This window comes from Cetorhinus maximus, chromosome 18 (assembly GCF_964194155.1).
Source record: "Cetorhinus maximus chromosome 18, sCetMax3.hap1.1, whole genome shotgun sequence".
NCBI classification, from domain to species: Eukaryota; Metazoa; Chordata; class Chondrichthyes; order Lamniformes; family Cetorhinidae; genus Cetorhinus; species Cetorhinus maximus.
In genome coordinates this window covers 72396258-72422118 of record NC_135896.1, presented here as the reverse complement: position 1 = coordinate 72422118, position 25861 = coordinate 72396258, and the positions used below count along the sequence as shown (strand labels likewise).

At 41.9% G+C, this 25861-nt stretch overlaps 1 protein-coding gene across 9 annotated transcripts in view; it reads right to left on the bottom strand.

Annotated features, from left to right (window-relative positions):
* The window catches only part of rbm25b (RNA binding motif protein 25b), a 115078-nt gene extending 89683 nt beyond the window's left edge, over window positions 1–25395 (bottom strand). For 3 of the 9 annotated variants that reach the window (XM_078562896.1, XM_078562897.1, XM_078562898.1), the window contains exons 1-2: window positions 24743–24882; window positions 15095–15188 (exon numbers count right to left, since the gene is read on the bottom strand). In XM_078562896.1, coding sequence (XP_078419022.1) covers window positions 15095–15142 — 48 coding nt within the window. In that variant the 5' untranslated portion in view covers window positions 15143–15188; window positions 24743–24882. Of the gene's footprint in view, window positions 1–15094; window positions 15189–24742 lie in introns of all 9 variants that reach the window. The other 6 variants (XM_078562905.1, XM_078562903.1, XM_078562900.1 and 3 more) reach the window with 6 other exon arrangements.
* Window positions 25396–25861: the final 466 nt, after the last annotated feature.

Sequence of the window (25861 nt, the reverse complement as noted above, 5' to 3'; positions counted from 1 at the left end):
TCGGCTAGTTCTACTCTATCCCATAAGAGGAAACATCTTTTCAGCATCCATCCTGTGAAGTCCCCTGAGGATCATTTCTTAAGTAAGGAGACCAAAACTGTACGCAGTGTTCCTTGATAGGGTCTCACAAACGCCCTGTACAATTGTAGCACAACTTCCCGATTTCTATATTCGATTCCCCTTGTAATACTTACCAACATTTATCTTCTAAATCACTTATTGTACCTGCATACTAACATTTTGCAATTCATGCACCAAGACACCCAGACCCCACCCCACAGCTCTGTAATTTCTCTCCATTTAAATAGTATGCTGCTTTTCAATTCTTCCTGCAAAAGTGGACAAGTTCATTTTTTCCCACATTATATGCCATCTGCCAAACTTTTGTCCATTCACTTTACATACCTATATCTCTTTGCAGGCTCCTTATGTCCTCTTCACAATTTACTCTCCCACCTATCTTTGTGTCACCAGCAAATTTAGTAACCATTCTTTCAGTCCTTTCATCGAAGTAATTGATATAGATTGCAAATAGTTGAGGCCCCAGCATTGATCCCTGGTTGCATCTTGCCAACCAAAAATGACCCATTTATCCCTATTCTCTGCTTCCTGTTATCCAATCAATCCTCAATTCAAACTAATAGATTACTCCCCACACAATTAACTCTATTTTGTGCAATAATCTTTGATGTGGCACCTTGTCAAATGCTTTTTGGAAATCCAAGTACATCACATCTACAGGTTCCCCTTTGTCCACCTTCCTTGTCACTTTCTCAAAGAATTCCAATAAATTAGTCAAGCACGATTTTCCCTTTCACAAAACCATCTTGACTCTTCCTGGTTGCATTAAGAATTTTGAAATGCCCTGCTATAACCTCCTTAATAATAGATTCTAGCATTTTTCCTATGATAGATGTTAGGCTAACTGGATTGTATTTTCCTGCTTTCTGTCCTGCTCCTTTCTTGAATAGGGGAGGTACATTCGCTATTTTCCAATCTGATGGGGCTTTTCCAGATTGTAGGGAATTTTGTAAAATTAAAACCAATGCATCTACTATCTCAGCAGCCATTCCTTTTAAGACCCTAGGATGAGGTCCATCAGAACCTGGGGACTGGTCAGCCTTTAATTCTAATAATTTTCTCAGTACCCTTTCCCTGGCGATTATAATTGTTTTAAGCTCCTTTGTTCCTTTCACCTCTTGATTTACAATTCTTTCTGGAAGGTCATTTATATCTTCCACAGTGAAGACAGACACAAAATATCTTTTTGATGCATCGGCCATTTCCTTATTTCCCATTGTTAATTCCCCAGACTCTCTCTAGAGGACCAATAATCGGTTTAGATACTATTTTCCTTTTTACGTAGCTGTAGAACTCTTACTGCTTGTTTTTATATTTTTAGCGCACTCTCTATCATGCTGTAATTTCTCTCTCACCTTTTTTTAGTCATTCTTTGCTAGTTTTCTTATATTTTCCAATCTTCCAACCTGCCAATAATCTCCGCAGTATTGTACACTTCTTTCAATTTGATACCTTCTCGAATTCCTTAGTTAGTCAAGAATGATGCATCCTTTTTCTAGAGTATTTCTCTCTCACTGGAATGTATCTTTGCTGAGTGTTTTGAAATATCTCCTTAAATGTCTTCCTGTATACCCCATCCTCCAGTTTAGTTACTGTTTGGGGACCTATGAATTACTCCGACAAATGACTTCTTACCTTTGCCATTTATCATCTCAACTCAAAGTGATTCTACATTCTTCTACAACTGATTCTACTGCCCTCACCTCAGTGGCAACTCCAAATTTGGATTTGATTTTCTCTATATCTTCATCCAAGTCATTTAATGTGGTGATAAATTCAGATCCATGGACAAAATCACTTGCCATGCCCAGCCAATCAGAATACATTTCTTTTGCCCCCACTCACTGTCTCTTACCTCAATAACCAACTTTCAACCCAATCAAAATGTTACATCCCAATTCTCATCTCTTCAGATAATCTCATGTGGAACCTTACCAAATGCCTTATGGATCTTCATACGAATTAACTTTCTCCCAGGGGACCTCACACACCATATTTTACATAAAGATATTCTCATGGTTAATTTATAAAATTTTAAAATCCGGACCTTTTAAAACGGCTAAAGCTATGTCTGTCTGTGACCCTCAAACCAAAGGAGCTGCCATGGCAGTATCACAGAAACTTGCACCTAGTTATCTCTGAAGAAACACAACCCTGTGGGCTGCACAGACCAAATTCAAAGATACAGGAATCATCTGCATTTCATAAGCCAGGCCTGGCCAACTGGAGCCTGTCTGTCTGCGAGGACAAAGGACACTGCAACTGTCCTTTCAAGCCTTAATGGTTGGAACATTTAACCATGTCGGGACAAGGGATGCACATCCTTTGTCAAAGACAATGTGGGGAGGTGGAACTCATGTGACATGAGCCTTTAGCTGGTGGAGCCAGTTATATTGCCTTGCTGTACTGAAAACTCAGTCTGCCATTTTACTATCTACAAGCAGCAACCCAGAAATGGGGTTCTGCCCAGACTGAATAACTGGCCCCCATCTACACTTTTTTACTGGAACTTCTGCACCATCGCCTGCAAGGCTAATTCACTCTGCGCGCCGATCTCATCATGGAAGTCATCTCTGCTGAAAAAGTGAATTATCCAGCATCTGTTTTTCAACCTGCCAACTCTGTGGAAGAATATACAATTGGACTTTGATTCTGGACTCACGTGAAGCACTGATTATCTTCTCTGCGGTCTTTGCCCTGTACCTCTTTAATTTCCTTATCCCTCTTTTACAGTATGAATGCGGGGGGGGGAAACGCTGCAAACCCTCTTCCCATGTTTTGATAGATAGTTGTTGATAGAAATTGGATCACACCAAAATGGAGGGGTTGGGGAAATCAAAATCAAAACACCTTTCTGTTTACGGACAAGTGGTGAGGAGAAGAAATCAGGGCTGTTCAAGTTAAACTGCCTCTCTGCCCCACCCCATCCCCGCAACATAAATTGGGAGCTCCGGGATAACCAATCTGAATTTGACCAGGGTCCAAGTTAACAGACGAGCCAAATCTAATATGAAGGAGTCAACTGGAAGCTAAGAAATAAATTTTAAAACACAACTAACTTACCACAGCAAATTTCTTTTCCCCTAACACTAAGAAAATGACAACTTTTGATGCCCTGTCACTTGTCCAGCAACAGAATTTAAACAGTGAAACTTTGGCAGCCCTTGGCACAGAACAAGTGAAAGCTGTAGCTCGGGAGGTACAGTTAACATTGCCCAGCAAAATGAAAAGTGAACTAATCCATTTGTTGCTGGAACATTTGGATCTCACAAACAGTTAGAAGTAGAGCTCAGCCATGACTCCAAATCCTCTCCCCTAGCCAATTTCGAGCTGGAAAAACTCAAAATGCCGCTAGAATTTCAGGAGAGGGAAAAAGGGAAAGGGAAAGAGAAGTACAGCTCTGAGAATTAGAAATGGAGCTAACAGCTCAAAGGGAGCGAGAGACCAGACAATTGCAAGCAGCAAGGGAAAATCTCTCTCTACCCAGTAGCACCCACTATCTCCCTGACCTGAAACCACTCTGAGGCCCTCGAGTGTGCAAGATTCATTCCCAAATTCGAAGAGTGTGGTGTGGAGTCATTTTTTGCCACTTTTGAAAAGGGTAGTTAAAATGGCCCTCATATCTGGACATTTTTAATTCAAGGGCTGCTGTCAAGAGAGTGCAAGAGGTCTACACCTCCATTCTGCCTCCTGATGTGTCCCTGAATTATAAGCAGACCAAGGCAGCCATCCTAAGTTAGCCCCAGAGGTATAGCACCAGCAATTCCAGAACACTCGTAAGAAGCCCACACAAAACTATATCAAGTTTGAACAGTTGAAGGAAATCATGTTTGGCCAATGGATAAGATCCCTAAGAATCCTGCGCACCTATGAGGGATTGCATGAGCAAGAACAGCTACACATAGGGCTGTGCGCTCAGGAGGGCTAGCCCCTGTTACGGGAGGGAATTCACAAATTGCCTACCCTCCAACCTGCGGAAACATCTAGAGGAACAGAGAATCAATACAGCCAGGGGTGCAGCAGTCACAGCAGACTGCTATGATCTTACCCATAGAACTGAAAACTCAGGCTAATCCTTTCCAAATCATACCCGTGAGCATCGGAAAGATAAGGAGGGTGATCTAGATAGGAAAGATCCCCACCTAGAAAGGAAACACAAGAGGGCAGGAGAAGCCAGAGGCCTGTGTGTTCTCATTGCAACAAAGTAGGCCATTCCAGGCCTAGACCATAAGACATAGGAGCAGAAGTAGGCCATTTGGCCCATCGAATCTGCTCCACCATTCAATGAGATCGTGGTTGACCTGGTAATCCTCAACTCCACTTTCCTTCCTTTTCCCCATAACCCTGGATTCCCTTACTGATTAAAAATCTGACCAAAACTGTTCATAGTATCCTAGGTGTGGCCAAACTAGTGCCTTGTATAGTTTTAGCAATTTTTATACTCCATTCCCTTTGAAATAAAGGCCAACATTCCATTTGCCTTCCCTATTACCTGAACTTGTATGCTAGTTTTTTGTGATTCATGCATAAGGACCCCCAAATCCCTCTGTGCTGCAGTTTTCTGCACTTTCTCCATTTAAAATATTCAGCTCCTCTGTTCTTCCTGCCAAAGTGCGTACCCTCACATTTTCCCACATTATATTCCACCTGCCAAGCTTTTGCCCACTCACTTAACCTGTCTATATCCCTCTGTAGACTATGCATCATCCTCACCACTTGTCATACCACCTTTTGTGTCATCTGCAAACTTGGGAGATAGTACATTCATTTCCCTCATCTAAGTCATTAACATATACTGTAAATAATTGTGGTCCCAGCACTGATCCCTGTGGAACTCCACTAGTTACAAGTTGCCATCCTGAAAATGCCCCCCTTATCCCAACTCTGTCTTCTATTAGTTAGCCAATCCTCTATCCATGCTAATATACTACCCCCAACACCATGGGCTCTTATCTTGTTAAGTAGCCTTATGTGCGGTACCTTATTAAATGCCTTTTAGAAATCCCAATATATTACACCTACTGGTTCCCCTTTATATATCCTGCTTGTTACCTCCTCAAAGAATTCTAATCAATTTGTCAGGCATGATTTCCCTTCATGAAGCCATGCTGACTCTGCTTGACTATATTATGCATTTCTAAATGCTCTATTACGTCCTTTATAATAGACTCCAACATTTTTCCAATGATGGATGTTAAGCTAACTGACCTATAGTTACCTGTTGTTTGTCTCCCTCCCTTTTTGAATAAGGGTATTTCATCGGCAGTTTTCCAATCCTCTGGGACTTTTCCAGAATCTAAAGATACTTGGAAGATTACCACTATCTCTGTAGCTACTTCCTTTAATATCCTAGGATGCAACCTATCAGGTCCAGGAGACTTATCGGCCTTTAGCCCCATTAGTTCCCCTAGTACTTTTTCTCGTGATAATAATTGTATTTCTTCCCCCCCACTTTTGCCCTTGATTATTTAGTATTTTTGGAATGCTATTAGTGTCTTCTACTGTGAAGCCTGATGCAAAGTATTTATTCAGCTCCTCTGCCATTTTCTGGTTCCCATTATTATTTCCCCAGCCTCATTCTCTAAGGGGTCTATGTTCACTTTGGCCTCTCTCTTCCTTCCTATATATTGAAAGAAGCTCTTACTGTCTGTTCTTATATTACTTGCTAGTTTACCCTCAGTTTATTTTCTCCCTCATTTTTTGTCATCTTTTGTTGGTTTTTAAAACTTTCCCAATCATCTGGCTTACCACTAATCTTTGCCACATTGTATGTTTTTTCTTTCAATTTGATACTATCCTTAACTTCCTTGGTTAATTATGGTTGGTTTATCCCCTTGCTAGAATCCTTCTTCCTCACGGGGATATATTTTTGTTATGCTGGAGATTACACGGCATGCCCATTGGCTTAAAAGGGCTCCATGAGTAGTCCCCCAAAGGACACCCCAATGGGTAGTGCAGCTGAGCAGGGAGTCTCTCGCTACAGGGGCTAGCCTTCCTGAGGGCACAGCCCAATGTGTAGCTGGGCTGGACAAAAATTCTTGAGAGTTATCAGCGTTTTGTCCTGCCAGAACAGTGTCCCCGTACCCGTCCCAAAATGTGAGCAAGTCTGTTGTACTGTTCTAACATCCTTAATGTTAAAGGGAAACCTAAAACTAGCCCCTGAATTCTCCCTGAAAACCAAGGCCCTGATAAGTGGAGTGGGAGGGGGGGATACCTGTCTGTACCCCTCCATCGGATGTGACCTGGTCTCTGGCCCAGTGACAATGGGGATTGTCCCCGAACTACCAGTGAGTGGAATTGATTTTCTACTTGGGAATGATTTGACTGGTAGCAAGGTGGTCGCCACCCCTATAGTTTTAGGCCAGCCAAACGAAGAGAGAGAAATTCAACAATCCCAGGACATCCCAGAGATATTCCCTGGCTGTGCAGTGTCCCGATCCCGGTCTAGGCAGGCAAGCTCAGTCAGCAGAGAGCTAGTGGAAGCACTCTTTTAAAGCCTGACTGAAGGGGAGGAAGTGCTCAGCCACAACTCCCTGATTAAAGCCCAGCAGGCAGATCCTTAGGTCCAGCGCACAGCACAAACTAGCTGTTCAGAAGAAGCCATCTAGGTCCCAGTGTTATTACCTACAAGGTGAGGTAGACCTCCAGGGAGGCCTGCAGATTAAGAGTGGGCAGTGGTGCACCAGATTGTCCTGCCCTCAGAATACTACCAGGAAATTCTAAAAAATTGCCCATGCCATCCTGATGGTAAAACTTTAGTGCATGTCAGTGAGCGATTCCACTGGCCAGGTCTGCGGTCTGATGTAGCAGAATACTGCAAAACCTGCCATGCCTGCCAGGTTGCAGGAAAAACCCCAGGCCGCTATTAAACCAGCCCCATCTCAAGCCAACCCCAGCATTTGGTGAACACTTCAATTGAATACTGGTAGACTGTATGACTGGTTACCAATATCTCCTAACCATAATGGATCTAGCCAGCAGGTTCCCTGAAGCCATTCCCCTCCAGAAGATCACAGCCAAGGCCATGATCGAAAGGCTGACCCAGTTCTTCACTCAGTACAACCTGCTGAAAGAGATCCAACTGGATCAGGGGTCTAACTTTCAGCCCCAAGTGTTCCAGCGAGTTATGCACAGCTTAGGTATAACCCAACTGAAGTCCTCAGCATATCATCCACAGTTACAGGTGGCGCTACAGCGATATCACCAAACTGAAAACCATAATTAGGGCCTACTGCACCAAATAGTCCCATGACTGGGACAAGAATTGGGCTTCCTGTTATTCGCCACCCAAACAAATCCACTGGTTTCGCCCCCTTTGAAAAAATTTACGGGCATGAGGTGCAGAGCCCCCAAAAACTGCTAAAGGAGGCAACCCAGGGAGGATGCCTCCATGTTGGAGTATGTCTCCAACTTCGAGGAAAGACTTCTCAATGCTGTGCAATGGCTAAAGAGCATCTGATAGCTTCCCAACAGACAATAAAAAGGCAAGCAAACAGACGTGCCCAGGCCCAAACTCTGCAACCCAGAGACCAAGTCGACCTTTACCGAGCCCATTTGACCCGGGAACAGAGGGAGAACGTGGTAGACCTGCTAGAACAGTTTAGAGTGCTCTTTGGGCCAGCCCTGGTCTACTACCTTAACGGTCCACGATGCGGACATGGGAGACACCTCACCAATCAAACAACACCCTTACTGGCTGGGCCCCAACAAGCTGCCTCAGGTCCAACCGGAAATTCAGTACATGCTGGAAAATAGCACCATTGAGCTGAGCCAGAGTAGCTGGAGCTCTCCCATTGTGCTAGTCCCAAAGTCAAACGGGTCAAAGCAGCTTTGCATCAATTACCAGAAAATCAACGCGATAATGAAGGCTGACTCCAATCCAATACCCGCCTTGAGGACTACATAGACAGGGTGGGTCACTCAGCCTACCTGAGCAAGGCTGACCTTTTAAAGGGGTGCTGGCCAAATCCCCATGACCCCCAAGGTGAGAGAAATCTCTGCATCTTTCACCCCAGATGGCCTGTACCAATGCAAAGTCATGCCCTTTGGCCTTAAAAATGCTGCAGCCACCTTTCAGAGACTGACCAACCAGGTAGTAGCTAGCCTCAACAATCGTGCAGTCTAGCTGGAGCACCTGATCATCAACAGTGACAGCTGGAGAAATCACTCGATCCACTTGGAGGTAGTGTGCCAGGGTCTGAAGAGAACCAACTTGGCGGTGAACTTAGAAAAGAGTTCGCTCGCTCAGGCTGAGGTAACTTACCTGGGACATGTGGTGGGACAAGGGAGTATGCTACCTCCTGAGACCAAAGTATGGGCCCTAATCGATTTTCCCACTCCCAAAAACCATAGGGAAATCAGGCGTTTCCTAAGTTTCTATCAGAAGTTTATTCCAAACTTTAGCACTCTCACCTCCCCCTTAACCAATGCCTTAAAAAACACTTAAAGATGGTGTGGACAAAGGCCTGCCAAGAAGCTTTTGAAAAACTGAAAGCTGTCCTGACAAATGAGCCAATACTAGCAGCTCCCAACTTCAGTAAACCTATCAAGCAGCCATAGACACCAGCGATCTAGGAATGGGAGCCATCCAGGTAAGAGTCCGGCATCAAGAGTCCCATTGGCTATTTTTCAAAAAATGTCAACCCACACCAGGAAACATACTTCACAGTGGAGAAAGAAACCTTAGGTCTCCTAGGGCTTTAGCACTTTGAAATTTACATTTGTCACGGGCACTAGGAAACCCTAGTATACACTCATCACAATCTTCTGAAATTTTTTGGAAAAATTCAAAGCCACCAATACACAACCATTTCACTGAATTCTGTTCTTACAGCCTTTCAACCTACGAAACCCCCATATCGCAGGAAAGGACAATGTCCTTACAGATGCAGGCTTAAAGCTCAAAAGAAAATGCAGCAGGGAACTGCCACTACTGCTGGTTGTGTGTTTGATGTGCCAGTATGAGGAGAGATTACATATATGCTTCTTCACTTCCTATTCTTCCTTAAGACCACATTAAAAAAATAAAATAGAATTCAGGGAGCTACGACTTCACTCTATATACACACACACACACACACACACACACACATATATATATACACACACATATATATATATACACATACGCATGCATATATACACACATACACACGCATGCACGCACACGCGCACGCATACACACGCGCGCGCACACACGCACGCACACACATACACACACACGCACACATATATACACACACACACACACACACACACACACACACACATATACACACACACATACACATATACACACACACATACATATATACACACACACATACATATATACACACACACATACATATATACACACACACATACATATATACACACACACATACATATATACACACACACATACATATATACACACACACATACATATATACACACACACATACATATATACACACACACATACATATATACACACACACATACATATATACACACACACATACATATATACACACACACATACATATATACACACACATACATATATACACACACATACATATATACACACACATACATATATACACACACACACATACATATATTACACACACACATACATATATTACACACACACACATATCCTATACACACACACACACATATACTATACACACACGTATACTATACACACACGCACACGTATACTATACACACGCACACGTATACTATACACACACACACGTATACTATACACACACACACGTATACTATACACACACACACACACGTATACTATACACACACACACACACGTATACTATACACACACACACACACGTATACTATACACACACACGTATACTATACACACACACGTATACTATACACACACACGTATACTATACACACACACGTATACTATACACACACACGTATACTATACACACACACACGTATACTATACACACACACACGTATACTACACACACACACACGTATACTACACACACACACATATACTACACACACACACACACACATATACTACACACACACACACACATATACTACACACACACACATATACTACACACACACACACACACATATACTACACACACACACACACATATACTACACACATACACACACATATACTACACACACACACACACATATACTACACACACACACACACATAGTATATGTGTGTGTGTGTGTGTAGTATATGTGTGTGTGTGTGTGTAGTATATGTGTGTGTGTGTGTGTAGTATATGTGTGTGTGTGTGTGTAGTATATGTGTGTGTGTGTAGTACATGTGTGTGTGTGTGTAGTATATGTGTGTGTGTGTGTAGTATATGTGTGTGTGTGTGTGTGTAGTATATGTGTGTGTGTGTAGTATATGTGTGTGTGTGTAGTATATGTGTGTGTGTGTAGTATATGTGTGTGTGTAGTATATGTGTGTGTGTGTGTGTGTGTGTAGTATATGTGTGTGTGTGTGTAGTATACACACACACACACATATACTACACACACACACACATATACTACACACACACACACACACACATATACTACACACACACACACACACACATATACTACACACACACACACACACACACATATACTACACACACACACACACACACACACACATATACTACACGCACACACACACACACACACACACACACATATACTACACGCACACACACACACATATACTACACACGCACACACACACACATATACTACACACACACACACACATATACTACACACACACACACACATATACTACACACACACACACACACACACACACATATACTACACACACACACACACATATATACTACACACACACACACACACACATATACTACACACACACATACACATATACTACACACACACATACACATATACTACACACACACATACACATATACTACACACACACATACACATATACTACACACACACATACACATATACTACACACACACATACACATATACTACACACACACATACACATATACTACACACACACATACACATATACTACACACACACATACACATATACTACACACACACATACACATTTACTACACACACACATACGCTATACACACACACATACGCTATACACACACACATACGCTATACACACACACATACGCTATACACACACACATACACTATACACACACACATACACTATACACACACACATACACTATACACACACACATACACTATACACACACACACACACACACACTATACACTATACACACACACACACACACACTATACACTATACACACACACACTATACACACACACACACTATACACACACACACACACTATATACACACACACACACTATACACACACACACACACACTATACACACACACACACACACTATACACACACACACTATACACACACACACACACTATACACACACACACACACTATACACACACACACACTATACACACACACACACACTATACACACACACACACACTATACACACACACACACACTATACACACACACACACACTATACACACACACACACACTATACACACACACACACACTATACACACACACACACACTATACACACACACACACACTATACACACACACACACACACACTATACACACACACACACACTATACACACACACACACACTATACACACACACACACACTATACACACACACACACACACACTATACACACACACACACACTATACACACACACACACACTATACACACACACACACACACTATACACACACACACACACACTATACACACACACACACTATACACACACACATACACTATACACACACACATACACTATACACACACACATACACTATACACACACACATACACTATACACACACACATACACTATACACACACACATACACTATACACACACACATACACTATACACACACACATACACTATACACACACACATACACTATACACACACACATACACTATACACACACACATACACTATACACACACACATACACTATACACACACACATACACGATCACACAATACACACACACACATATACTACACACACACATACACATATACTACACACACATACACATATACTACACACACACACATACACATATACTACACACACACACACATACACATATACTATACACACACATACTATACACACATACACATATACTATACACACACATACACATATACTATACACACACATACACATATACTATACACACACACACATATACTATACACACACACACATATACTATACACACACATATACTATACACACACATATACTATACACACACATATACACATATACCATACACACACACACATATACTATACACACACACACATATACTATACACACACACACATATACTATACACACACACACATATACTATACACACACACACATATATACTATACACACACACACACATATACTATACACACACACACACACATATACTATACACACACACATACACATATACTATACACACACACATACACATATACTATACACACACACATACACATATACTATACACACACACATACACATATACTATACACACACACATACACATATACTATACACACACACATACACATATACTATACACACACACATACACATATACTATACACACACACATACACATATACTATACACACACACATACACATATACTATACACACACACATACACATATACTATACACACACATATATTATACACACACACACACATATACTATACACACACATATACTATACACACACACACACACATATACTATACACACACACACACATATACTATACACACACACACACATATACTATACACACACACACATATACTATACACACACACACATATACTATACACACACACACATATATACTATACACACACACACACATATACTATACACACACACACATATACTATACACACACACACATATACTATACACACACACATACACATATACTATACACACACACATACACATATACTATACACACACATACACATATACTATACACACACACATACACATATACTATACACACACACATACATACTATACACACACATACATACTATACACACACATACACTAATACTATACACACACACATATACTATACACACACACACATATACTATACACACTAATACTATACACACACATACACTAATACTATACACACACATACACATATACTATACACACACACATACATACTATACACACACACATACATACTATACACACACATACACTAATACTATACACACACACATATACTATACACACACACACATATACTATACACACTAATACTATACACACACATACACTAATACTATACACACACATACACTAATACTATACACACACATACACTAATACTATACACACACATACACTAATACTATACACACACATACACTAATACTATACACACACATACACTAATACTATACACACACATACACTAATACTATACACACATACACTAATACTATACACACATACACTAATACTATACACACACATACACTATACACACACACATACACTATACACACACACATACACTATACACACACACATACACTATACACACACACATACACTATACACACACACATACACTATACACACACACATACACTATACACACACACATACACTATACACACACACATACACTCACACATACACTATACACACACACATACACTCACACATACACTATACACATACACTATACACACACACATACACTATACACACACACATACACTATACACACACACATACACTATACACACACACATACACTATACACACACACATACACTATACACACACACATACACTATACACACACACATACACTATACACACACACATACACTATACACACACACATAATATACACACACATACATAATATACACACACATACACATATAATATACACACACATACACATATAATATACACACATACACATATAATATACACACACATACACATATAATATACACACACATACACATATAATATACACACACATACACATATAATATACACACACATACACATATAATATACACACACATACACATATAATATACACACACATACACATATAATATACACACACATACACATATATATAAAATCCGTTAAAAAAAAACTGGACAAAGGCTTTAAAATGACTGAAGACATGACTGGCTAAGACTTAAACAAAAGGAACTTCCTGACATTCAGAACAACTGCCACTTCATTATCTCTTCAGAGATGCTAATTACCCCTGTGACTGCAGGGATCAAAACCAAGGGAATTGTACAAAGGCCATTTACATTTCTAAAACAAAATAAAAACAGAATTACCTGGAAAAACTCAGCAAGTCTGGCAGCATCGGCGGAGAAGAAATCAGTCAACGTTTCGAGCCCTCATGGCCCTTCAGCAGAACTGAAGCATAGTTTCAACAAGGGAGAAATATAAATTGGTTTAAGGTGGGTGGGGTTACATTTCTAAGGCCAGTCCGAGCCAACAGAGACAACCCATCTGTAAGAGGAAACTATTAATAGTTGAAACATTACAATCTTAAGAATCTAAAATAAGAAACATACATCCTTTGTCCAAGCCAAAGGGGAGGAGTGGGAGTCATATCACATGACACCCCCCCCCCCCCCCACCCAACCCAACCCATCCCCCAGCTAGGAGAACCAGTTAGCTTGCCTTGTGGAGCAGGAAAGCAGACTGCCATCTTCCACCAACCAAGCAGCAGGTCAGAACTAGGGCTCAGTCCAGGTGAATGAATGCCTGCCCCCCCCATCTACACTGTTTCTACTGGAGCTTCTGTACCATCACCTGCTTAACCAATTCACCTCTGCGTGCCCAGCTCAGCGTGGAAGTCATCTCTACTGGAGAAGTAGCATCAACATCAGTCTTCAGCCTGCCGACTCTGTGAAAGAATACACCATTGGACTTTGATTCTGGACTCTTGTGAAACAATATCTTCTCTGTAGTCTTTTGCCCTGTACCTCTTTCTTTTCCTTATCCCCCTTTACAGTATGAAGACAAAAAGCAGGGGAGGCGGGGGAACATTGCAAACCCTCCTCCTGTGTTTGAGTGTGTGCAAAATAAACTAACCTCCTGAGTTTACTCTATCTTCTGTTTGCTGTTGAGTAAATAGAAATGGATCTCACTAAAACTCAGGGGTTGGAGAAAATACGCCACCACTTATAATGGGGAAAATCAAAATACCTTTCTGTTTACGGACAGGTGGTGAGAGGAGGAATCAAGGCTGTTTAAATTAATCCCCCCTCCTGTCCATAACACTTCAAATTTCAACAACGTTCAACAGACAAGATTCAGCTTTAACAAAGCATTAATGCCTCTCTGAACAGCTCATATTTTCCCAAATGCTCAGTCATTTCACCCCCAATGACAGGTTCCACCAGCTTCCCCACAAGTGACATCAAATTGGTAGGCATGGCATTAGCAATTTTCCAGTCTAATGACACAATTTTAAACCAAGAGAACTTTTGAGAGATAACTAACTCTTCAGTGATTTCATCACTTCTTTAACATCCTGGGGTGGAAATCATCAATTGGTGGAGATTTATTCATTCAAAGTTGCATTTTTTCCCCTATTGGCATTTTGTTACTAATATTGAATCCAATAGGTTTACAACCTCCCTGCCACCCCTCCACCTTGATTTGTTAGCTTCCCTTCCATTTTCCTTCAGTGAACACAGATACAAAGTGTTTATTTCATAAACCAGCTATTTCCTTGTTTTATATTACTATATCCCCTGCACCTACCTCTAATAGGAACATATCACTTGATACATTTATAAAACTTTTGATACATTTAGAAAACGCTAAATTATTCCCATGCTTTGTTTCTATTTTTCCTTCCGAGCTTTTAATATTTTGTGTCTTTGTTTTCTATGTTTCAATCTACTAGTTTTTCCTGATATTTCTGCAAGTCACTTGCTTTAGCTTTCTAGAGTCTCACCCTGTATGCTGATCATTACTGCCTGACTGTACAAATGAAATTTTGGTCTTTATGAAGCATGTGTTGACACTACTAAATAAGGGCTCCCCAAAAAGTGGGCCAGTAGGGTTGCAAAATGAGATTTTGAGGTTGCAAGCTCCAAGACATCAATAGCTGCTGTGGAAGCTCAGACTGATTTTTGAAAGCTGTAAGGCCCCTTTAAATGCTTGCTCTTTTTCTATTGACGGGTATGGCCTAATGACTACTCTGAGGTCCAACTGTTTCTGCAAAAAAAAAACCTGTGAAAAGGTAGGTATATGTATTTTTTGTAGAAACCCTGTCTTTTCAACAACTCCCTCCTCATGCTTAACTCCTGTTCCCCCACCATCTCTCCAGTCAAGTCCTAAAGCACCCCTGCCTCGCTGTTCAACAGTTGAAGCTTCCCCCCTCCAACTACTAAAGCCTCCCTGTTATTCAACAACCAAAGCCTATCTCCCCTCCCTGCTCATTCTTGTACATCCTATATTTTCACTCTGGGGTCACAAGAAAACTGAGGGATTAAATGTGGTCACACCACAAAAATGTTTGGGAAGCACTGTACAAAATGCTTCTTTGAATACCTCCACTGTTCATTGATAGGTTTTTTCCTCAACAATTCAGCCCACTTTAACGCATTTGGTGTACACCTCATTCCACTGAGTCAACCTGAAGGTTTATGCATGATCTTTATCTTTCTCAAACTTTTAAATACTCTTATCATTGTTATTTAATGATTCTATTTGTATGTTGTTAGACGAGGCTCAAAAACAAAAGCAGAAAATAAAAGGGCATGCGGTAGAAAGAAAAAGCCCGAGATAGCTAACAATATGCTGACCATCATAACATACAAAGCTTTTCTGAAGCCACCAGGGCCATCTATATTCGAACCTCAAAAGGACAAAATCCCCTTCACTCACATTATGGTGTTTCTCTTCTTCAGAGTGACAATGCAGAGTGTCAACGCTGGGAAGAAGACTTTCAACAACTCAACCATGAACCCACAGTGACAGCGATACTCTCCAAACTATTCCCCAGTACCCTGTGGTAGAATCCATGGGTGAACCACCATGGATGGGACTGCTGCAACAAGCAGCAAAATGAAAGAAAATCAACAAAGCCTGCAGTCTTAGCGGTATTCCAGCTGTGGACTTCAAAGCTGGCAGAACTTTGCTCACATTAAGACTCAAAGCTATCAATCCTATGGACTTTGAAGAAAAAAACAAACACCCCTCCCCAACTTCAGGAATGTTACAATTGTCACAATCTTCAAGAAGGGAGATAAATCAAGCTGCAGAGACTATCAAAGTATTCCCCTCTTGTCCATAGCAGGGAAAATCCTAACACATTCTCCTGAATGGCCTATTTGCTGTGGCTGAGGAAATCCTCCCAGAGACAGAGTGGCTTTAGACCTTCCAGAGGAATATCCAACATGGTCTTTGTTGCTAAACAAATCCAAGAAAATTGTCGAGAACACCACTTGGAACCCTTCATTGCATTCGTCAACATGACCAAACCATTTGACTCACTAGCGGATTGTGCTCCAAAGATCTGGATGTCCAAGAAACTTCATCACAATCCTGCAACTGTTTCATGAAGATATAACTGCAACTGCCTTGAATGGGAGATCTGAAATAAGATGCCATCAAAATATGGACCAATGATAAGCAAGGCTGTCCGATAGCCCCCATACAATCTACCTGACAGGGGCTATTCACCTTAAAGATAAACTGCCCTCTGGTGTGAGTATTACATGCTGCCTAGATGGAAAACCCGTCAACCTAAGTTGCCTCCATGCCAAAACTAAACTGACCACCATAGACATCAAACATGAAGACAGCAGCTAGTCACAGAGTGCAAGCAAGGGAACCCGGTGCAGCGAGGGAGGAGGTGCTGTTCACTTAAGTAGCTACCTTAACTTGGAGTAAAAGAGCGTGAAAAGCGACGGACCTGTTTAAAATAGCTAGGGGGCTCAGTCTGTGGACCGGCCGTATTCTGAGAAAAATTCAAAGTATGACATCACAAGGAAACAGATAAATGATTGGAGAGTATTTTAATCATTCATCTTTCAAAACTAGGGTAACTTAGTAGCAACTGTAAGATTTTATGAGCAGTAGTAAAGCTTGATTACTAGTAAACATAATAGGAGCAGTAGGGTCTAGGTTTATAGTCTAAGTTTAGTTAAGGCATGGTAGGGCAGCTCTGCTGCATGAAATGCCCATCCTGGTGCCTGTGGAAAGTCATGGCTTCAACAACCACATGTGCAGAGGATGCCTCCAGCTCCAGAAACTTGGGCTCCGGGTTCTGGAACCTTAGCAACAGCTGCAGTCACTGTGGTGCATCCGCAAAGCTGAGAACTACGTGGCTAGCATGTTTAGGGAGGTGGTCACACCACAGGTTAAGAGAGCAGAGGCAGAGCAAATGGGTGACCACCAGACAGTCTAGGATCACCAGCCAAGTATTCCAAGAGTCCCCCGAGTCCATCTTGATCACTAACCGGTTTTCCATTTTGGATACTGGTGAGGACAGCGGTTTCTCAGGAGAATATAGCGAAGGCCAAGTCCATGGCACCAGGGGTATCTCAGGTGCACAGGAGAGGAAGAAGCAATAGTAGTAAAGGATTCAATAGTTAGGGAAAACAGGTGTTTCTGCAACCACAGACCTGACTCCAGCTTGGTATGTTGCCTCCCTGGTGCCAGGGCCAAGGCTGTCACTGAGCAGCTGCAGGGCATTGTTATTGAGGGGTGTTGTTGAACAGCCAGAGATTGGAGTCCACTTCGGTACCAGCGACAGAGCTAGAAAGAGGGATGAGGTCTTGAAAGTACATTTTAGAGAGCTAGGAAAGAGATCAAAAAGCAGGGCTTCAAAAGGTAGTAATCTACCAGTGCTATGTGCTAGTGAGTACAGAAATAGGAAGATAGAGCAAATGAACATGTGGCTGAAGAGGTGGTGTAGGAAGGAGAGCTTTAGATTTCTGAGGCACTGGGACTCGTTCTGGGACAGGTAGGACCTGTACAAGATGGACAGGTTACACCTTAGCAGGACCAGAACCAATATCCTCGCCAGGAAATTTGCTCGTGCTGTTGGGAGGGTTTAAACTAGTTTGGAAGGGGAATAGGAACCAGGGAGGGAATTTAAATAGGACAGAAACAAAGCTGGTAATGGTAGGAAGAAAAGTAGAAGGGAAATTGGAAGGCAGAGGAAACAAAGGCCTGCAAGAAATTGGGTCAAAACACAAAAAATGTTAAAATGGCAAAATTAAAGGCACTCTATCTGAATGTATGCAAAATTTGCATCAAGGCAGATGAATTGACAGCACAAATAGAAGTAAATGGGTATAATCTAATTGCAATTACAGAGACGTGGCTGCAAGGTGATCAAGACTGGGAACTGAATGTTCAAGGGTATTCAACATTTTAGGAAGGATAGGCAAAAGGGAAAAGAAGGTGGGGTAGCACTTAATAAAGGATAAAAATCATAAAATCATCAGTGATGTAGAATCAGTTTGGGTGCAGCTAAGAAACAGCAATGGGAAGCAAACATTGGTGGGAGTTATTCACAGGCCACCAAATAGTAGTGGTTATGTTGGGTATGGTACAAATCAGGAAATTAGAGGTACAAAAATAATCATCATTATTAGCTTCAATCTACATAGACTGGGTAAACCAAATTAGCACCAATGCTTGTAGCATAATTTCCTGGAATAAGAGATGGTTTTCTAGAACAGTTTGTTGAGCAACAAACTAAGGAATGGGATAAAAGCAAAATACTGCAGATGCTGGAAATCTGAAACAAAAACAGAAGATGCTGGAAAAACTCAGCAGGTCTAACAGCATCTTTGGAGAAAAAAAAAGTTAACGTTTCGAGTCCGTATGACTCTTCTTCACAGCTGGGATATTTTAGATGGGGTATGAATAGGATAGATGGAATAAATTTAGATGGTATTTTAGATCCAATACTGTGCAATGAGAAAGGGCTAATTAATAATCTCATTGTAAAGGAGCCTTTAGTGATATGATGATAGATTTTTACACTAAGTTTGACAGTAATATGGTTCAATCCAAAACTAGGGTCTTAAATCTTAAAAGAAACTACGAAGGTATGAGGGGCAAGTTGGCTGTGGTAAATTAGGAAACTACATTAAAAGGTAATACTGTAGACAGGCAATGGCTATCATTTAAAGGATCAATGCATTGTTTACAACAAATATACATTCCTTTGAGGTACAAACACCCAACAGGAAAAGTGATCCAACCATTGCTAAGAGAAGTTAAAGCTTGTATTTAGATCAAAGGGAGAAGCTAATAAAGTTGCCAAAAAAGTAGTAAGCCTCAGGATTGGGAGCTTTTTAGTATTCAGCAAAGGTGGACCAAGAAACTGATGAAGAAAGAGAAAACAGAATGACAGTAAACTAGCAAGAAACATAAAAACGGACTGTAAAAGCTTCTAATGTATACAAAATACCTTCCAGAAATACCAGAGGACTAGCAGAAATGAGGAGCTGAAAGAAATTATTAGTAAAACAATGGGACTGAAAATTGATAAATCCCCTGGACCTAACGATCTACATCCCAGAGTGCTGAAGAGGTGACTCTAGAGATAGTGAATGCATTGGCGGTCATCTTCCAAAATTCTATAGATTCTGGAATGGTTCTTGCAAATTGGAAGGTAGCAAATGTAACCCACTGTTTAAGAAAGGAGGGAAAGAGGAAATGGGGAACTACAGGTCTGTTAGCTTGACATCAGTAGTCGGAAAAATGCTGGAATCTATTATAAAGGATGTGATAACTGAACACTTAGGAAAAAAATGATTTTGATCGGGCAGAGTCAACATGGATTTATGAAAGCGAAATAGTGTTTCACAAACCTGTTGAGAGTTTTTTGAGGATGTATCTAGCAGAATGGAGAAGGGGTTTTCAGTGGATTTTCAGAAGGCTTTTGACAAGATCCCACACAAGAGGTTTGTAAAAAAAAATTAGAGCACTGTAGTTTAATACACTGGCATGTATTGAGAATTGGTTAATGGACAGAAAACAGTAGGAATAAATGGTTATTCTTAGGTTGGCAGGCCATGACCAGTGGAGTACCACAAAAATCAGTGCTTGGGTCCCAGCTATTCACAATCTCTACCAATGATTTGAATGTGAGGACCAAATGCAATATTTCTAAGTTTGCTAATAACACAAAACTAGGTGTGAATGTGAGTTGTGAGGAGGATGCAAAGGGGTTCCAAGGGGATTTAGACAGGCTAAGTGAGTGGGCAAGAACATGGCAGATGGAATATAATGTGGAAAAATATGAAGTTATCCATTTTGGTAGGAAAAACAGAAATGCGGAGTATTTATTAAATAAGTGAGAGATTAGGAAGTATTGGTGCCCAAAGGGACCTGGGTGCCCTTGTTCAAGAGTCACTGAAAGCTAGCATGCAGATGCAGCAAGCAACTAGGAAGGCAAATGGTGCATCAGCCTTTATTGCAAGAGGATTTGAACACAGAAGAGGTCTTGTTGCAATCACGTAGTGTCTTGGTGAGACCGCACTTGGAGTAATACATACTATTTTGGGTCTCCTTACCTAAGGAAGGATATACTTGCTATAGAGAGAGTACAAAACAGACTGATTCCTGGGGTGACAAGACTGTCCTATGAGGAGAGATTGAGCCTGTATTCCCTAGAGTTAAGAATGAGAGATAATCTCATTGAAACACAAACAATTCTTAAAGGGCTCAACAAAGTAGATGCAGGAAGGATGTTTCCACTGGGAGGGGTGGTGTTCCAGAACCAGGAAACACAATATCAGAACAACAGTTTTCGGCCTAGATGAGCTGGAACTTCTTCATCTAGAGAGTGATAGTTCTTTGGAATTCTCTAGCCCAGGGGGCTACGGAGGCTCATTGAGTATGTTCAAGCCAGAGATTGATAGATTTCTAGATAATCAAGGTATCAAAGGATATGGGGATAGTGCGGGAAAATGGAGTTGAGGTAGGTCTTCAGCCATGATCTAAATGAATGGCAGAGCAGGCTCGATGGGTTGAATGGCCTACTCCTGCTCCTACTTCTTATGTTCCGATACATGATTTACAGTTTGCGAACAACTGCAGTGTCATTGCCCACTCTGCACCAGACTTGCAAGCCACTCTAAACCTGACTTTGAATGATACCAAAAGAAAATTCATATATCAACCCACACCTGGTCAGCCAAATATTCTATCTCCAATATACATTGAAAGACTCTGGAGCACTTCCCACACCTTGGCAGCCACCTTTCTCAAAAAGGTCACCATTGACTGGAGATCCAACCTTGAATCAGCTGCACTATCTCAGCCTTCTACAGACTACGGCAGATAAACGACAAACACCTCTGCAAGTCACTAAAAGTCCTAATGTACAAAACAATTGTCAACACCACACTGCAATGAGATCTGGACTGTGTATCAGCACTAGAGGAATTCCATCGGCAATGCCTCTGCCGCATCCTCAGGATGCAATGGGAGGACTGAGCAGGCGCTAGCACCCTTCCTGAAGCCAGCTCCACAATCATTCAGGCAAAACTCCGCAAAATCAACTCCGATGGACTGGACACAGTGTCTGCTTGCCCAGAAACAGTCTTCCCAGACAGGTTCTGTTTTCTCAACTCTCAAATGGTCAACGTTCCAAGGACGACAAAGAAAATGCTTCAAAGACACTGTGAAGCTCTCCTTGAAGTGTGACAGCATTGATATTAATGACTCAAAGGAGTCTGCTAACAATCGTTCAAAATGACGGTAACTTGTCCATCAACCAGCATCATGCTTTGAGTCACAATGTCTTAATGATGAGACAAAGCAGCAGCAGAGAAGGAAAGAAAAGGAAGCAAGTTTTGTACTCTGGATCTCACTACCTCATGGGACATGCTGCCCTATGCACCCAAAGATCTGTGCGTTGAGAATTAGCCTGTGCAGTCACATGAAGACCCATGCAGAAACTCTCAACGTTGAGTAGACATTACCCTCAAATTGAGGGACAGTGAATGCTGACATGAGGACAGGGGTGATGACCCTGGCATCATAATATCATACCCCAGCAAGAAATAAATGTCTTCAGGAGTGTAGAAAATGGGCAAGAGCTAACAATTAGACATAATTCCAAAAACCAAAAGAGATCCTTTGAGGGAGCTGCTGCTAAACAGGATTCTATGAAAGATTAACAGTAGAATTCCCAAAATAAATCCTAAACTAGTACCAGTACAGAAGAAATCTATAGTTACTTACCTGTGATGGAAATTAGTTTATTTAAAAATATATTCCTTGGTACTATTCTAGAAAACAAAATAGCACTTCGCATCTCCATGTAACAATTTACAAATCGAACTTTGCTCCTGCATACTCTCATAAGATTATGCTAACTTGTCCACCCAAGCTAATTATTACCCCTTCACTTATGTCACAATCCTTCTATCGTGTTTTTACACAATGCTTTGTGGTTTAAAAGATCATGATGGGCAAATTATCCGAAAATTTAAGTTATTCAATCTCAATGTTTCGTTGATGTGCAACCACAAGTAAAATGTTACTCTTGTTGTTAGTTTCCCATCCGAATTCCTGAATGAGAAATTATAATCACATAACTGATTTTTGGGTATATACAGCAGATAGGCATTTCATTGTAATGCCCACCATTTTGTGGCAACATTTTTCTTCCAATTCCATAATTTAACGGTAATGTAGCTGGTGTGCTTGATACCATGTACTGTACTTTGATAAGATTGGACATGCGTGCCACAAACCACATTTTGCCTTTTCTTAAATATTTATTATGCAAGAGACTCATCAACTAAGGGGGCTTTGACTTAAACGAGATTGCATTATGGAAATGCAAGGCTGGGTGTAATTTGATTCGGTGAATCCCTCAGGTCTGTGCCGGGGACATTACACAAGATGGCGAAAATACTCAGCTTCTCCGAGAAAAACTCTGAAATGATTTTGGAAACTTGTACAGAATAAAGCTGTAAATTAGAAGCAGTTAGTGATGGCGACAAGAGTATTTTCCCGTTTGCACGGAACTGTAATGTGCAATAATCCTGGAAAATCTGGAAATATTACCACAACTGGGTTACCACAGCAAACAGCAGCGTTGCTTCCAAATCCGGACTCAAGCCGACTGGAACTGCAGCCGTTCTCACTGATTGACAAAACTGATGGCAGGACCGGTAACATTATGTTCAGCGACAGGGAACTTGACCAGGCCCAGGCCGACCTGAGACTGAAGGCCAGCTCCAACTCCAGTCCCAGGCCCCTCAATTTCCTCTCCCTTGCTCCACCACACGGAGCGGTAATGATGGAGACGCTGGGCCCGGGCCCGGGCCCGGACCCAGGCCCACTCTTAGTTTAAGCAGCGGTGAGACCGGGCCTCGATGCGATCGCCCCAACCCAGGGGGCCTTTGACACCCTCGACGGTCCCCCCAAAACCTTAACTCCCATCTCCCGGCTGGCAGCGAGACTCACCGAACCGAACGGCTCACTGTACCCGGAGATTCTGACTCGGAGTCAATGGCGACTCCTAGGCAGCACGGCCTCGCTCACGGAACAACTGCCTCTGCGTCACCCTGTGCTCGCGCGCGATTTCTCCTGCGTCACCTCGTGGCCGCGCACGCTGCTCCTTGTGTCAATATGTCTCCGCATCATCATAACTCCGCGTCCGGGAAGTTCATCATCCCATCGGCGTTGCACGTCGTTATATCCCATACCTCCCCTGTGCAAACATCTTTATCCCACGCTCATAACGAACATCATCACCTCCTATACCCTCCCCCTGTAAACATCATCACCTCCTATACCCTCTCTCCCCCTCCCCCATGTAAACATCATCACCTCCTATACCCTCCCCCTGTAAACATCATCACCTCCTATACCCTCTCTCCCCCCCTCCCATGTAAACATCATTACCTACCATACCCTCCCCTTGTAAACATCCTCACCTCCTTCACCCTCCCCTTGTAAACATCATCACCTCCTATACCCTCCCCTTGTAAACATCCTCACCTCCTTCACCCTCCCCTTGTAAACATCATCACCTCCTTCACCCTCCCCTTGTAAACATCCTCACCTCCTTCACCCTCCCCTTGTAAACATCATCACCTCCTATACCCTCCCCTTGTAAACATCCTCACCTCCTTCACCCTCCCCTTGTAAACATCATCACCTCCTATACCCTCCCCTTGTAAATATCCTCACCTCCTTCACCCTCCCCTTGTAAACATCATCACCTCCTATACCCTCCCCTTGTAAACATCATCACCTCCTTTACCCTCCCCTTGTAAACATCCTCACCTCCTTCACCCTCCCCTTGTAAACATCCTCACCTCCTTTACCCTCCCCTTGTAAACATCCTCACCTCCTTTACCCTCCCCTTGTAAATATCATCACCTCCTTCACCCTCCCCTTGTAAACATCCTCACCTCCTTCACCATCCCCTTGTAAACATCCTCACCTCCTATACCCTCCCCTTGTAAACATCATCACCTCCTATACCCTCCCCTTGTAAACATCCTCACCTCCTTTACCCTCCCCTTGTAAACATCATCACCTCCTATACCCTCCCCTTGTAAATATCATCACCTCCTA